This window comes from Metarhizium album (assembly GCF_000804445.1).
Source record: "Metarhizium album ARSEF 1941 chromosome Unknown scaffold_7, whole genome shotgun sequence".
NCBI lineage: Eukaryota > Fungi > Ascomycota > Sordariomycetes > Hypocreales > Clavicipitaceae > Metarhizium > Metarhizium album.
In genome coordinates this window covers 954,175-968,082 of record NW_024467581.1, presented here as the reverse complement: position 1 = coordinate 968,082, position 13,908 = coordinate 954,175, and the positions used below count along the sequence as shown (strand labels likewise).

Sequence of the window (13,908 nt, the reverse complement as noted above, 5' to 3'; positions counted from 1 at the left end):
ACCACTCTCGGGGGGGAAAGGGGGGGAGTTTATCGACGGCTCCCTCTCTGGCCTCATTCTCCAGGCAGTGATACCAGCCCCCAACTCATCAACATTCTCCGCTTACCAGAGTACGGGAATGGCCTCGCCCGCCCCCAATGTGCGTGTTGGGGTGGCAGTTTTCGTGTTGGCTTCCAAGAACGAGGACCGAGAGAACCCGCGCTTCCTCGTGGGGAGACGCAAGGGCTCTCACGGTGCTGGCACGATTGCCCTTCCGGGCGGCCATCTGGAGTTTGGGGAGGAGCCGGAAGAATGCGCCATGCGTGAACTGCTCGAGGAGACTGGGCTCGGGGTGGCTAATATCCGGTTTTTGACCGCCACCAATGACCACATGCCCGAAGACAATAAGCACTACATCACCTTGTTTCACGTCTGCGTCCGGGAGAATGACGGCGACGACCCCCAGCTGTTGGAGCCGGATAAATGCGAGTCCTGGGAGTGGATTGCCTGGAAGGATTTGACGGGGTGGATTGAGACCCGGCAAGATAATAATAGCCAAGAGGACGCCCTGCAACACAAGGTCTTTATTCCACTCATAAATATTGTGAAGCAGAGACCAGGCGTTCGTCCGACAGATGTCTGACCAATGAAGAGGGCTGGGGGACATATCGGCTTCTACGTACGGAGTAACTTAGTTGATATCTAGATGGATAACTTTGATTTGCGATCTGCGTGGTAGTTTCTTGTCGTGGTTTCTGATGGCAGCCTTCGGCAACCAGTCCCTCCCCTCGCCGGCGCGCCAAAGAGGCGACGGTTTCACGTTGAAGAACCGATCAGAGACTTGGAGGCAGCTCTCACATGTCTACCTACCGCCGTCACCGCCTCCAAGATGTCATTGCCACACTCACAGCCCACGGCCCGACATCATTCAACATGGCAGCAACGTGCCTCGCCTACGTGATGACAACCTCACACCTGCGCCCCCACGAGTGAGTAAATGTGTCACAAAGCACAAGGCCCTGGTGCTCGCTGGCTCTTGTCCAAAGGTCGGCGGCAAGGGCGGGCTGAGCTGGGACGACGATAGGCGACAAGGCGCAAGTTCTATGGCACTTGGAAGACGGAAGGAAACGTCGCGAGGCGCTCAGCCAGTCGACGAGAGATGGCGCCGGGGATCTGAAGCATGGTTTCCATCGAGAGACCCTGGTCAAATGTCGCAAACTGGCAAAGGTCGAGTCGTGGCGCGGACCACACGATGTGCGCGTGTGCCTTTTCGTGACTTTTGTATCGAGCGCGTTGGAAAACGACTAGCGCGTGGCAAGCGGCCAATCACGAAACAAGGATGGTGTCCCCTTCAGATCGCGTGCCGTACTCTGTAGATGGGCGGTAATGCATAAACCCCCGCGCAACGCCGACATACAACAAGTACGGAGTACGGAGTACATGAAAAGGACTTGCGGCAAATAGGGCCTGGGGGTTGGTTCTGTAATTTCCCCAGCCGCCCACCGTGCTGAGTAGTCCGGACGTGAAACCACTCGCAGGGCATGGAGTACGGAGTACATGCGGACAACGTGTGGATTATCGATCATGTCAGGCGCAGTTTCTATTTAGAGCCAGCGGCTCGTTTAATTAAGCGCCGGCGCCGGCAAGCAGCCGCCAAGATGTGGACCAGGGCTCGAAAGATGCTGCGAGGGAGGACAGAGGTAAGATAATCTTCTTTGTTTTATTTCCCCTCCTCATGTCTGCCTTCCCGCCTGGTAGTAGCATCTCTTACCTTTGCATTCTCGCTGTGACCTAGCCGCCAGAATGGATCTCGCTCAGCCATTTTAGTGTGACGCTGCAGTCATTGTCAATGTCACTCCTCGTGTCACCGCCATTGCGGCTGCCGTTGCGTTGCCGTGGTGTCGAGCAGAAAAGAAGGTAGGCAGACAGAGCCCAAGACGCGATGGACGCGTCGAGAAGCACTCTCGATGTCGTTGCGTGTCGAGTCGTCGACGACGCCGTGGTCGTGTGGTCCAACGTCCAACGTGTCTCAAGCAAACGACGGGAAAGAGCCGCGTCTGCAGCATCGGGCACCAAGCACCAGAATAGATTGGACTGTGCATATAAAAGTGACCCATGGCCGAAGCTGGCCAACCACGAGGTCGGCGCCTGCAGCAATCTGCACAACCCCAGAACCAGAACCGTGCCTCGTCATCGTCCTCGTCCTCGTCCTCGTCCTCGTCCTTGTCCTTGACACCTCGTCCTTCAGAGGTAACTAACCAGTGGCTTGCAGGATTATGGAGTGTTCGGCATTCCATCGTCGATATCCCATTGACACGGCCAAGCTGCGTATCATCCGTGGAAACACACGCCCACGCCTGATTCGCGTATCAGTCGCGTGGCCCACGAGTTGGTGATGCCACGCTGACATGCCAACGTCCCTCCACCGCTTCCAGTAGGCAAAGTTCGACAGTCATGCGGTTGGCCTCTTGTCATGTTTCATTTCCCGTCAACCTTTGTCGCCAAGGCGTCAGTTTCGTGGGAGCTCACCGACGGTTCCTGTCGGCAGACATGTCTAGACTCTGGCCATATCCTCGCTGCAGCGTCCTATTCGCGTCCCGGTTGACCCAAACCAGTCCCCATGTCAACGTAGTAACACAGTACTCTGCATCTTTCTTTGCTATCCCGTCTTGTCTTATTACAAGCACGGCGCGCTCCCAGATTCACCCTCCCACACCACCCCCCCCGGTTGGATGCCTACTCCCCCACCAGCTTCATGGTGAGAATAAGAAGTCGGCCTCATCCCTCAGATTTGCCATATTGTTTTCTGTTTCCTCATTGTTTCATGACTGCCGTCCTCTGCTCCGTCCTCTCTTCCCTTGCAACAAGGCCTCCTAACCCACAGGCGGCCGCATATGACGGGACCTTGCTTGCTGGCTTGTATCAACCTGCCAGACTGGTTCTGCCTTGTCCTCGTCTTTGTGTCATACTACGCTCCGTCTTTCTATGCTTGTACAAGCGCTGGTCGCAACAAAACTCGGACAGTCTCTAATTCCCTCTGGGTGAATTTCAGCCATACCGTTCTCTCATTCCACTTGGCCTCGTTCTCTGGCTTGGTTCAATTACTTCCCTTTGTTTTGTATACATTTATTTCTCTGCCAAGAACCATTTTCCCTTGTCTTTCCATCTCACCCACCGACTGCCGCCCTCTCTTGGAGCTGGACTCGAGTTCGTCTAATCAGCTTTGTCAGCGTTAAATTCACAGTAATCATTCATCCTGCATAGAGACCACAATGTCTGCGTAAGCTCGCAATCCTCCCCTCACACATCGTTTACGTTGGGCATGCAGCTAATTCCTCCTTCCCATAGTCTGGAAGCGGACGTCGCCTTCAACTTTACCTTGCCTTCTCCCACGACGCCGCCTTCACAGGATACATTTTTGTTTGATCCTTCACTCTTGGAACTGCCATATGCCCGTCGTCATGTTCGATCTTCATCCAAGACATCTTCTATTTACTCGGCTGTCTCTACAATAGAGTCTACTCCAGAATCAGCTTGCACCAGGCTGACGACACCTTCCCGTGCCAGTCCTCCAGTGCACCAACACGGCCCAGTCTTGCTTCCCAAGATCCGTTCCCGGGACCAGCACGTCGACGGATGCCAGCCAGCTTATCATGCCCATGTGCCGTTGAAAAAAATGAAACGTGCTTGCAGCACCACTTCCTGTTCCACTAGAGCTTCGTCAGTCAAATCCACCAACTCGGAGACTCTAGCCAACATGGCTTACGCTCACTTGTCGTCTTATTCCTCGGGAAACTCTCTCAATGAACAGCCGGTCTTTTCAAACCCGGCTCCTCTTCTATCTTCTCCCGCGAACTTTCATAATCTCAACGGCTGCCACAGTAACAGCAGTAGCAGCAACGCAAGCATTGAGAACATGGAGCCAGGTGTCATGTCTACCGTTTCTCGTCAAGCACCAACGTGTTACAGCCTTGGTGGCAACACACTCGGCAAGTACGGCTATCCTAGCTATCGTCAAATGCAATTCATGGCCACCAGTACACCCGCACTGCATACTCCGCCTCCAGAGTTGTCATATCCATTATATGATCCACGTGCTCGGTCATCGTTGAGTCTCAGTGGCACGCCGGAGCCTGTTGCTGCTCCTACACCCTCCACAACGCTTGTCAATTACCTCATGGAAGCCAATCCTGCTACTTCCCTTGTTCGCACGATCTCGTTCCCAAGGCGAGACCCGAGTATCAGACACTTTTGGTGGGACGTCCGCAACATTCGCCCATGGAACTCCTTTAATGCGCAAACCATATTTGCTCTTCCTGGCGCTGCCGGCCTTCTTACAACCCCCGTGCATGCGTCCCTTCTTCCACACCTTAGCTTGCCTTCTCGAAACCCCGAGACCGAGACATCTCTTCACAGTATTTACACGTCATTCTACCTTCCCAAGCTCAACTCTGCCCTTGCCATCTCTTCAAGTCGTCCGCTGCAGTTCTCTGTGCCAGCCAAGTCGCCCAGCAGCGTCAAGGACTTGCTCTTCGTCGCAAATGCGGCTGGAGAGTCATCTAGCGCTGCTGCCATATTTGGTGGGAAGCCTCTGGCAAGAGTGGTTGGGCTCGTTCGAAGCTTTGATCGCTTCAATACCGGTATGCGAGTCGAGGGAAATATCAAGCGAGTCGAATACCTCCGCGGCCTCTCGGCTTTGCATCACGCCATGCGCGAACACAGCTGCAGGTACGGCTTCATTCTCACCGAGATCGAACTTGTTCTTGTTCGGTGCGGTACAGAGTCTACTCCCTTCTTTGGCGATCTCGAGATCACCTCTGTGCAACTCTCCGTGACGGCACCTGATGCCGATGCCCAAGGGGCGGGTGCATCGGACGTCTCAACCCCGTTGACTGCTTGTCTTGCTGTCTGGGGCATGTGCCAGCTTGCGAGCGATGAAATGCCGGCAGGAAATGCTCATTGGAAGGCAGAGATTGGTGCTCCCGCCGAGGGAACACGACGCAAGGCCAAGCCTCGCGATAGCTGGATGCCACAGCCCCAGCTGGCAGAGAAGCGAGAGGCAAAGCGCAGTCGGGGATGGATATGGCCCGAGGACGCCATTGGAAGAAAGGAGTTGGGTAAGAGAGGAGTCAAATACGGTGGTATATAAATCCGCTGGCAAGCGGCTTGAATATGGTAAGCATTCGGTTGGGCCGTTGGCACCAGCAAGGTCTAATCAAGGGGCAAAGTATCATAAGATTATAGCAGTTGTAATGTAACGCACTTCTCAACGTCTGGATCTGGATCATAATACCCTGACAAGCCGTGTGTCTATTGCATACATAGAAACGAAATAAAGTGAATATATTCGTGATGCTGCCTGCTATGCAATGGAGGATGACTCCGACCTCCTCAAAAGTGACCCATCATGTTAATATTATTCACAAGCTCAGCTAGATCAAAATCTTATTGTTTCATGTAGTGGAAGACAGTAAGAGGCAAAATGTATGCCCAGATGTTGCTCACGACTTGGCCCTCGATCGTTGCGCCCTGAACTTTCGAAGAGCGCGAACAATTCCATCTAGTCGCATTCTCTCTTGAACGACCATGGCTCGTGCGAACTCCCGGATGGCTCGCCGTCCCATTTTGTCGTGCATGTCCTGCCATCCGGCCAGCTCTCCTGCCACCGTTTGTTGTGTGTATCGCAGCTCTCTGGAGAGGTCTTCGGCCTCCTCGCGGTATTTTCTAGCTCGTTTCTCCCTTCCATCTTGAATTCTTTGCCTGGTCTCATCGAGCAGACCCAACACCCATCGTGAAGAACGGCCTGAAGCGCTATCATTCTTATCGGCTTCTCGTTTGGCGGTTGTTATCTGACTGATTAATGTTGCAGGTCGTGTAAGTGACGACAAAAGCGCCTGGACTGTCGATTGGATAGCCACCAAGGTGGTGTGTAGCATGGCCTGTGGATTTGCTTGCGTCGGAGCCATGGCTCTTACATATACCTCCAGTGCTACGATGTGGGATTGGGGCAGAAATCTTAGCGAAGATACTGCTCTGTGCAGGAGCACCATGGAGTCATAAAGGTCTTGCCCATTATGAAGTTAGTATACGTTCTTCTCGGAACCAGTCTCCCCCGTCTTATGCAGGCTGAACTCACCACTTATAGCCAGTCCGACGCCGTTGGCGCGTCTTGTAACGCTTTTTGTTGAGTAGCTAACGCTTCGTACCATCTCTCTGGCATGATTCACGAACTGCTCCACCTCTCTCATATCGCGAATAGGTTCGTACTCTTCTTTAATTCTCTCAATTCTGGCTTCTACCTTTAGCTTCGTACGCTGTCCCATTGCGTCAAGTTGCAGTTCGGGGACAAGGAAGAACTCCCAAAGCATCTCGTGGGTGGCTAAAGTGGGATGGCTTAGCATAATCTTCAGAAACCAATCTGTTTTAGCTTGAACGTCCCGCAGAATTGCACGAGATGGCTTGATAGGTATTTGAAATGGTGACCTTGTATCAGACAAGGAGGGAATCCATGAAGCGGGCTGCTCTTCCGCTAAAAGATGGGCTAGCTGCTCGAACTCTGCCAGAGAGCGCCTGGTCGTCGTTACTGTGTAACTATCGTGGTCAGTCGGCGCGGCAGACTTCAAAACCAATCTCACGCTGCCGTCTTCCACGAAAAAGGCCCGGACAACGCCGGTAATCCTCCCATCACGTCCTGCAGGCATGCTGAACAGAGCAAGGTCATCAATCTTATTCCGCACATCGTCATCCTTTGCAAGCTCCACAGCAGTGAGACCACGCATCTCTCTTGCTGCAACATCCACTCTGGGATCGGCGAATAGACACCTGACCATGTCGTATCTTCCGTATTTACTGGCGACCATTAGTGCTGTAAATCGCTTCTCATTCGTGGCGTTAACGTCGATGTCGCAATAATGCAATATTTTCATTGCAAGCCTTGAATCATTTATAATATGGAGCAGGGTATTGCCCTTGGCATCCACATGGTCGTCAAGGTGCAATGCTTGATTATCATCTTGAGTTTCCCTCGCTACCCTCAGTCCAGCCTCCACCATATCATAATAGTTCTCGTTGTCGTAGGACCGACACAGGGCGAACAACGGTGTCTGGCCATTCTTGTCGCGTTGCCTCCATGGAATCAGCTTTCCAATCCTTGTAATCAGAAAGGGAGCGTGAAAAAGGTAGTGTCCGATGCTGCGACCCCAAACGTCTTGCTCAGCCAAGTATTGCAGACGTTGGTCCTCTGTGGCCAATGTATTAATCCGGTCCAGGACCACATCAATAAGATCCTTATGACCGAGTTGTATGGCAGCACTCAGTAAAGTAGTGCCCTCATGATTCATGTCTTGTAGTATTACATCGAGAGAATAGTATCCGGAAAGAGAAAACAAGTATCTCAGAGATGCCGGGTTTTCACTTTGGATAGCAATCATTAGGACAGACTCGCCAAAGGAATTACTTGTTTGGGCTAGACGCTCGACAGATATGTCTCCTTCGATGGCACTTCCCAGAGTCCCAATGCTCCCCGTTCGTGAATGGAAAGATATTTCAGATCCGCTTGATAAACTGCGAGTATCCATGGCAACTCGCTTAGCTCGTTTAACCAGGGTGAAGTCACCCTCCTCACAGTCGCCATTAGTCTGGAATGGAAATACATGGCCTAGGCCGGAGCCATGAGAGAATCTGTCCGACAGGGTCAGTGCTAGAGATGAGCGCCTTGAGGAGCCATCTTGTAGACTCCAGGTAGATGATGGACGACGACTTGGTCTGGTGGATTCATCGGGGGCTCCATTGGGTTCGACTCCGTCGTCCCCGTCCACGACGGCTGATATATTTGGTTCCATGATTGCTTTCAGCCCCGACAAATCTGTCTTCTTCGCAGCATCCCACAGGGCTTTGTTCCGCCTGCTTGCTCTTCGAAGACCTGCAGAATCCAGGGCAAGATATGCGAGTACGGCCTCAAACGTGCTTAGGGCATATCCCATTTCTCCGCTATCGACATCATCGATAAAGATAAAATTTCGAATGTACGCTAGCCTGGCCCGTAAATTTCGCACCTGAGAGCGAATTACGATGTACAGGAGGAGTGAGACCAATGTATCTGCATTGATCGTCATTGTTGCTTTTTCATACACGCAACCTTCTCGACCGCTGACCGTTTGGGTCCTAGATGTATCAGTCAACTGAGAAGCAGCTTTCATCGTGGACAAAAGAGCATGCATCATTTCTGCAGGGCTCATGGCATTCGATATTTTTTTGAATTCTTCGATGGCAGGTCCGAGCTGTATGAGCAAGTCATGTTTGGCCCTGGATCCTCCTTCAATAGCAATTCCCAGCTGTGATATATCGATATACTCCATTTGCCTGATTTTTGCTTCGAGTTCAAGGTCCTGTGGTCGTTTGATTGCGCTAAGTTTAGGGAAAATGAGGTGATTAACATTTTCGGTGACATAACGTTCAATGAGTTTTTCTACCAGAGGCCCAGTCAAGTCCGTCGTGGCCCCAAGAAGAGACAGCTGTTGCTTGTCGACGCTCTGAAACAAGTCAATGGCCGCAGTGACGGCGGTCTCTAATGAAGCTCTCATTACATCCTCGTCGTCTTCGGCGTAAAAGTCTTCCATTACTGGAAGTGTATCACGGTTGACGGCCTTGCCACTGCGGATGGAGAAACTGTTCGAGCGTGCTCTTCGCATTGCTGCAGTTATTGGGCCTTCGGGTGGAGGGTCAGGTATTCTTGAGGCAGATGGCGGTGGCGGCAAAGGTTTCTCGAAGGCAGTTGTGAATTCCAAAAATAGCTTTTCAAGGCCAGGTTGCATTTGTCGCGCAATCATCGGAAAGTTGTTCAGCAACTCGTGAAAGCTCCTAATATCTTTCTTTGTAGGGACTGTACCCTCGGCAGTGTCCGAACCGTTTAAGTTCTTGGTACCCAAAGTCGTGGTTTTGCTGACACCGTGGCCCAATATTGCTGGTAAAATCTTGATTTCCTCCCAAGAACCGACCAAGGGTTTTGCAATGAAATATAGTAGCCATTGCCGGGCTTCGAAAACATCGGGGTACCAAATCGCATCGTTTAGAATATGTGCCTGCGCAAACGTTTTGAAGCCTGCCAACAGGTAAGTCAAGAGCTTCCTGGCGCAAATTGAACAAGTGCAGCAGACTCGTGGGATGATGATGGTGTCGCACCTTTGCTACAATATACCACAGAATCTTTGATAACGACGCTCCTTCCATTCAAGGTTGAAAACTGCCTTGCTTTGCCCCTCACATCGCGCAAGTTGTGGACGCCATCTTTACCACCCGAGGAGACGCCAGATGATGGGATGCGTAGGACATGACTGCTTAGGAACTCCTCCGATGCGATGACCTCGCTGGCGGCGGCGGCGCCGCTGTCGGTTTCGCGCGAGGTCAGAAGCTCGTCGGTCAGTGGGACGAGGAGGATATGATGATGAACAGGCGTGCACTGGGCAACAACGGGGCTCTTGAAGAAGGCGGCAAGGAAAGGATTTAGCGGTTGCATTCATTCAATTGACCGTGCGAGTGCGGTAAACGTCGTCTGCCCCGACCCGGGATTGTGAAGCTAATAGAGCGGGCGCGGATTTTTACAACACGAGGAGGAGATGGAGAAGGCGGGAAAAAAGAAAGAAAGAAAACAAGACCTGGATGCGACCGTGGTGAGGGTGCAAACCCGGTGGCTGAAGTAACCTGTAATCTTTCCCTTGCCTGGAGGGGACCTCCCAAGAGTGTCCAGCAGGTAACGTTAGCGGGCAGGTGAAGTAGCGGATACTGAGGTGCTCAGGAGTCGGGAGTTCAGTTGACAGCAGATTGATGAGAGGAAAGAGAAACCAAAGTCGCGACGTGGATCGCTGCTTACCTCCATGTAACTCAACTTGGACCTGCGGAGTACTAGCACTACCTGTACATCGTTGTTGACGGCTCGGTCCTCGATACAATTGCAGAACGTTGGATGGAAGGTGCTAGTAGCAATCGTGATGGCCACAATGGCACTCTGTATTTACAGCAAAACCTCTGGAAGTTGACCGCATACTAGCGATTCCTAAGCATATACCTAAAATCTGATATTGAGTAGCGAAATTTCGACCGTGCCAATCCCGCGGAACCGTAAGTTCCTGGCAAGCGAATTCATTGGCAGCTGCAGGGTTTCTCTTCAGGAGAATCATCTCTTCTCTGATGGGCATCGAGGGCCTGTATTGGTGCTGCTTCTGCAGCAGTGTCTGCTTGGCTCTTTGGCCCGCTGCCTTATGTCTTGCCGTACGGAGTACTTCTGACGCAAATATGGTCTCAGAAAAATATTCCAACTCCCGAGAGCCGTGTACGGAATTGAGAGGAATACTGGGAAACAATACGGCCGAAACAACGGCGAGGACCAAAACCTGTTTGGCCAGAAAGGTGTTGGTCAGGGCAGATGGTGGTGTGATCAGAAGAGAAGTTTGTCTTGTCGATTTAGAACGTAGCCCTGCCCTAATGAAAACACATCAATTGATCCCTCAAAGCAGTGTTGATGGCTTAGCTCACATGGATTCCCCGGCATACAAATAAATACCTGTCAGTTACGGAGTAAACGGAAAGGAATTATGAGAGGCTGGCCTGATAGTCAATGGGCATCCCCTCCTGACCCTATTTGCACACCATTGCAGGGCGCTATCCACTGGAATATCCACCGGAATATCCACCTACCGACTCCGTGCAAGGGCAAAAAGGTCTGTAAGAATTCGGTACGTTGTCGTACATACCCCGACGATTTAATCGGAGTTTCAGTGACCATGTAAAGCGTCGGTCATTATCCAGGTTAATCCGTCAATCCAAGTTAATCTGTCGCAGGTGCAAGAATTTTTTTTCAGACAGAAGCTGATGTCATGCAGGGAACTCGAAAGGTCAGCGGCCGTCAAGCTTTCAGAACCATTAGGCTGCTGCGCCTGTCGTCCCTCCTCGAGTTATTGAACTCGAGCTCTATTTGTGAAGGCGTAAGTAAAGCCGCCACGCATGCTATGTGTCCATGCTTTCAAAAGTTAATGTATATATGATCAAAGCAAATTCCATGCTCTTCTCCAAGTGGAAGCTTTGCTGCTTCCGACACAAGGTTCCTCCTCAGGCATGATGCCTTTATCATCCAAATCTGTTCTTCTGCCACTGTCGAGGTCAATGTCCCAACTGCGCTTCAGTTGGTCGCTACTTCCCCAGTACAGCTTCCCCACGAGATATATGAAACCAAAGAGCGGCAAGAGGATATACGCGTCGACAAAATTGCTAGCATTGAAAGGTGACAGCGTCGTCCATCCCTGAACCACGGCAAGGAATACATTGGCGACCAGGCCAAAATATGCGAGGAATGGATAAAACATACTTTTGAATGGAATGCCATTCAAGTTCCGATTCTGAGCGATCCAGGCTCGCCGAAAGCGGATATGGATAAAGCTGATACTACCCCATACCAGAAACGTGCTGACACCTGAAAGGTTAACAATGTATCCGTATGCCTTGGATGCGCCAGTGGAAACGTTCATCATGGATATAGAGCCAACGGCGTTGGTGAGCACAATTGCCCAGACAGGCACTCCTCGTTTATTGGTCCGACCCAAGAACTTCGGAGCCTTACCAGACTGTGCCATGTATAGGACGGTGCGCGATCCGATATAAATTGACGAATTGATGGCTGACAAACAAGTTATTAGAATGAATGCATTGACAAGGTGGACTCCTGATGTACCACGGTTAGCCTCGGTGTACAATCATTCAGCGGGGTTAGCTTGCCTCCATTCCATCCCGCGATTTGAATTGCGATTGTCATGGGACTCTGCAGAGCTTTGGCGCCACCATTGATGAGGCCATCTGCATCGGCCGGGCAAGTGATTCCGAAGAAAAGTGCTGATCCCATGTAGACGAAGATGATTCTCCAAAACACCTGACGAATTGCCTGCGGGACGGCAACACCGGGATTTCTTGTTTCTGTTGCGGCAACAGCGACAGATTCTATACCAGCATAGAACGTGGAGCAGAAGACAAAGACGACTGCCACTCCTCGAAATCCATTTCCATTGAAGGCGCCAGGGTCGTGCCAATACCTGAACCCCAACGAATCTGTTTGACCAATCAACCCGCCAGCGGCATACACGATCGAGAAGATGAAGTATGCACTCAGACCCAGGATCTTAAATAGAGCCAACCAGAACTCAGCTTCACCAAAGGCTTCCACGCCCAGAAGCTGGAAAGCAGTGAAAAGAGACCAAAGAATGAGAAAGAAGCCCCATAATGGGACATGGGGAGTCCAATATGTAAGGATGCCGCAGATGACATTATATTCGTTGGCCAGTACGGCGGCCCAGATAATGAAGTAATTCCAGCCCACAGCAACGGAGAAAGACTTGTCAACCATGCGCTCGGCCAGCGAAACAAATGAGCCACCCCCTGGGAACAGCGTTGTTACCTCCCCGAGGGACTGCATGATTGCAAAGGCAATGATGCCTGTGAGGCGCGGAGCCGGTTAGCAAGATCCGCGCGACTCCCGACTCGTTCGTGCGAAGTACGGAGCACTACCCTCAAAACAAGACGGGGACAGGCGAGTTTTGGGCTGCAGGTGCAAGAATCAACGTACCAATAACTCCAAACCCAATAAGTAACGAAGCCGGTCCGCCGTTATTCAGGGCGCCACCAGCGCCTACCAACAGACCGGGGCCAATGATACCAGCCAAGGCCATCATTGACAGGTGCCTGTTCTCAAGACCTCTTTTGACTCCAGAGTCGGGGTCAATAAGGCTAGTTTCGCCAACGTCATGATGCGATCCATATGTGTTAAAGGGCGTGTTTGCTATCTCGTCGTCGTGATTGTCGGCCGAGCTGTCTCCCGCACCCGGCTCGACATGGCTCTTCTCGGTGGATTGAGGCCTCCAAAACATGCTGTGTGTGGCTGGCTTGTCCCTGGATGCTGGATGGCCGTGCCGCCGGTCACCCAGGCGGGCCGGCTGGGCTTGACGCTCTTGTACGGGGACAGACACTCTTGAGGAGGCGGCTGGAGCAGAGGCACAGACAAGATGTCTGGCAGGCGAAGGCGATAGGATGACAGAAAGCAGGATGGGAGGGAAACAGAACGATCGGGTTCGAGGAAAAGAAATGCTTCACGAGCCAATTTGAGATGGAAAAGAAAAAGAAAATACGGGAAATGACAAGATGATTAGAAAACAGTTCGGGGACGGAGGGGCCTTACTGAGGGGCCGTCCGACGGACCTAGTACTTGTTGTTCGTCTCTTGAGCAGACGGATTCGGTGGCCATAGATTGCTACGATATGGTTCAAGACTGAAACAATTGACCTATGCAGCCAGAGTGTGCGCCAACCTGGCAACTAATTAATTGAATGCGATTGAAGAAATCCATCAGCCAACCGGGAGTCAAGGAGATGGCGAAAGCGCACAGATTGGCCCCCATCTTCGCGCCGCTTAGACCAAGGTGTTGGGGTCCGGGCAGTCGTTCCAGGGATGAGTGAGGAACTGACAGTTCACCTTGTAGGATTGGCAGTTACTGTATGACATTTCGAACATACCTTTTTCTGAAGAATCACAGTGCTAGTACTACACAAATCCTTCCTGGGCGCCACGATATGCTACAGAGCAGAGAGGGCGGTGGTCCTAAGATCTGGAATTGATCGTCAATATCCCAAGTTATTTATTAATAAACAAAATGAGGTGATGACACTTTAGCCAAACCACCCAGATGTGGAGCATAGCACGAGTAAGTTACTCATCTAGCCAGAGTTGTATCAACTATATCTTGACGCCATATCCTCTTGTGGTCGCGATGCAAATGATCCACATGGATTGTAATCTTGCTTCGTGCCTGAACAATACCTTACATTTGCTCTCCCCCGCAACATGTTTTTGACCCTCTCAAACTTCCCTTCCTGTCGACCATCATAAACTGCA

The 13,908-nt window shown here is 51.6% G+C and overlaps 4 protein-coding genes across 4 annotated transcripts; 2 read left to right on the top strand and 2 right to left on the bottom strand.

Moving 5' to 3' along the window:
• Positions 1-118: 118 nt before the first annotated feature.
• Positions 119-622, top strand: MAM_03748 (NUDIX hydrolase domain-like protein; the record flags this gene model as incomplete). The annotated part of the gene is made up of 1 exon (XM_040822547.1): positions 119-622. One exon carries the CDS (start codon positions 119-121, stop codon positions 620-622), a length of 504 nt encoding a protein of 167 aa, XP_040679690.1.
• Positions 623-3,736: 3,114 nt separating this feature from the next.
• MAM_03747 (uncharacterized protein) lies at positions 3,737-5,128 on the top strand (the record flags this gene model as incomplete). The annotated part of the gene is made up of 1 exon (XM_040822546.1): positions 3,737-5,128. One exon carries the CDS (start codon positions 3,737-3,739, stop codon positions 5,126-5,128), a length of 1,392 nt encoding a protein of 463 aa, XP_040679689.1.
• A 352-nt stretch (positions 5,129-5,480) lies between these two features.
• MAM_03746 (VPS9 domain protein) lies at positions 5,481-9,493 on the bottom strand (the record flags this gene model as incomplete). Its single annotated transcript, XM_040822545.1, has 3 exons — positions 5,481-6,043; positions 6,116-9,079; positions 9,160-9,493. The coding sequence occupies 3 exons, from the start codon at positions 9,491-9,493 to the stop codon at positions 5,481-5,483; spliced, it is 3,861 nt and encodes a 1,286-aa protein (XP_040679688.1).
• A 1,525-nt stretch (positions 9,494-11,018) lies between these two features.
• Positions 11,019-12,887, bottom strand: MAM_03745 (general amino acid permease AGP3; the record flags this gene model as incomplete). The annotated part of the gene is made up of 3 exons (XM_040822544.1): positions 11,019-11,647; positions 11,722-12,456; positions 12,587-12,887. 3 exons carry the CDS (start codon positions 12,885-12,887, stop codon positions 11,019-11,021), a joined length of 1,665 nt encoding a protein of 554 aa, XP_040679687.1.
• Between the last annotated feature and the right edge of the window lie 1,021 nt (positions 12,888-13,908).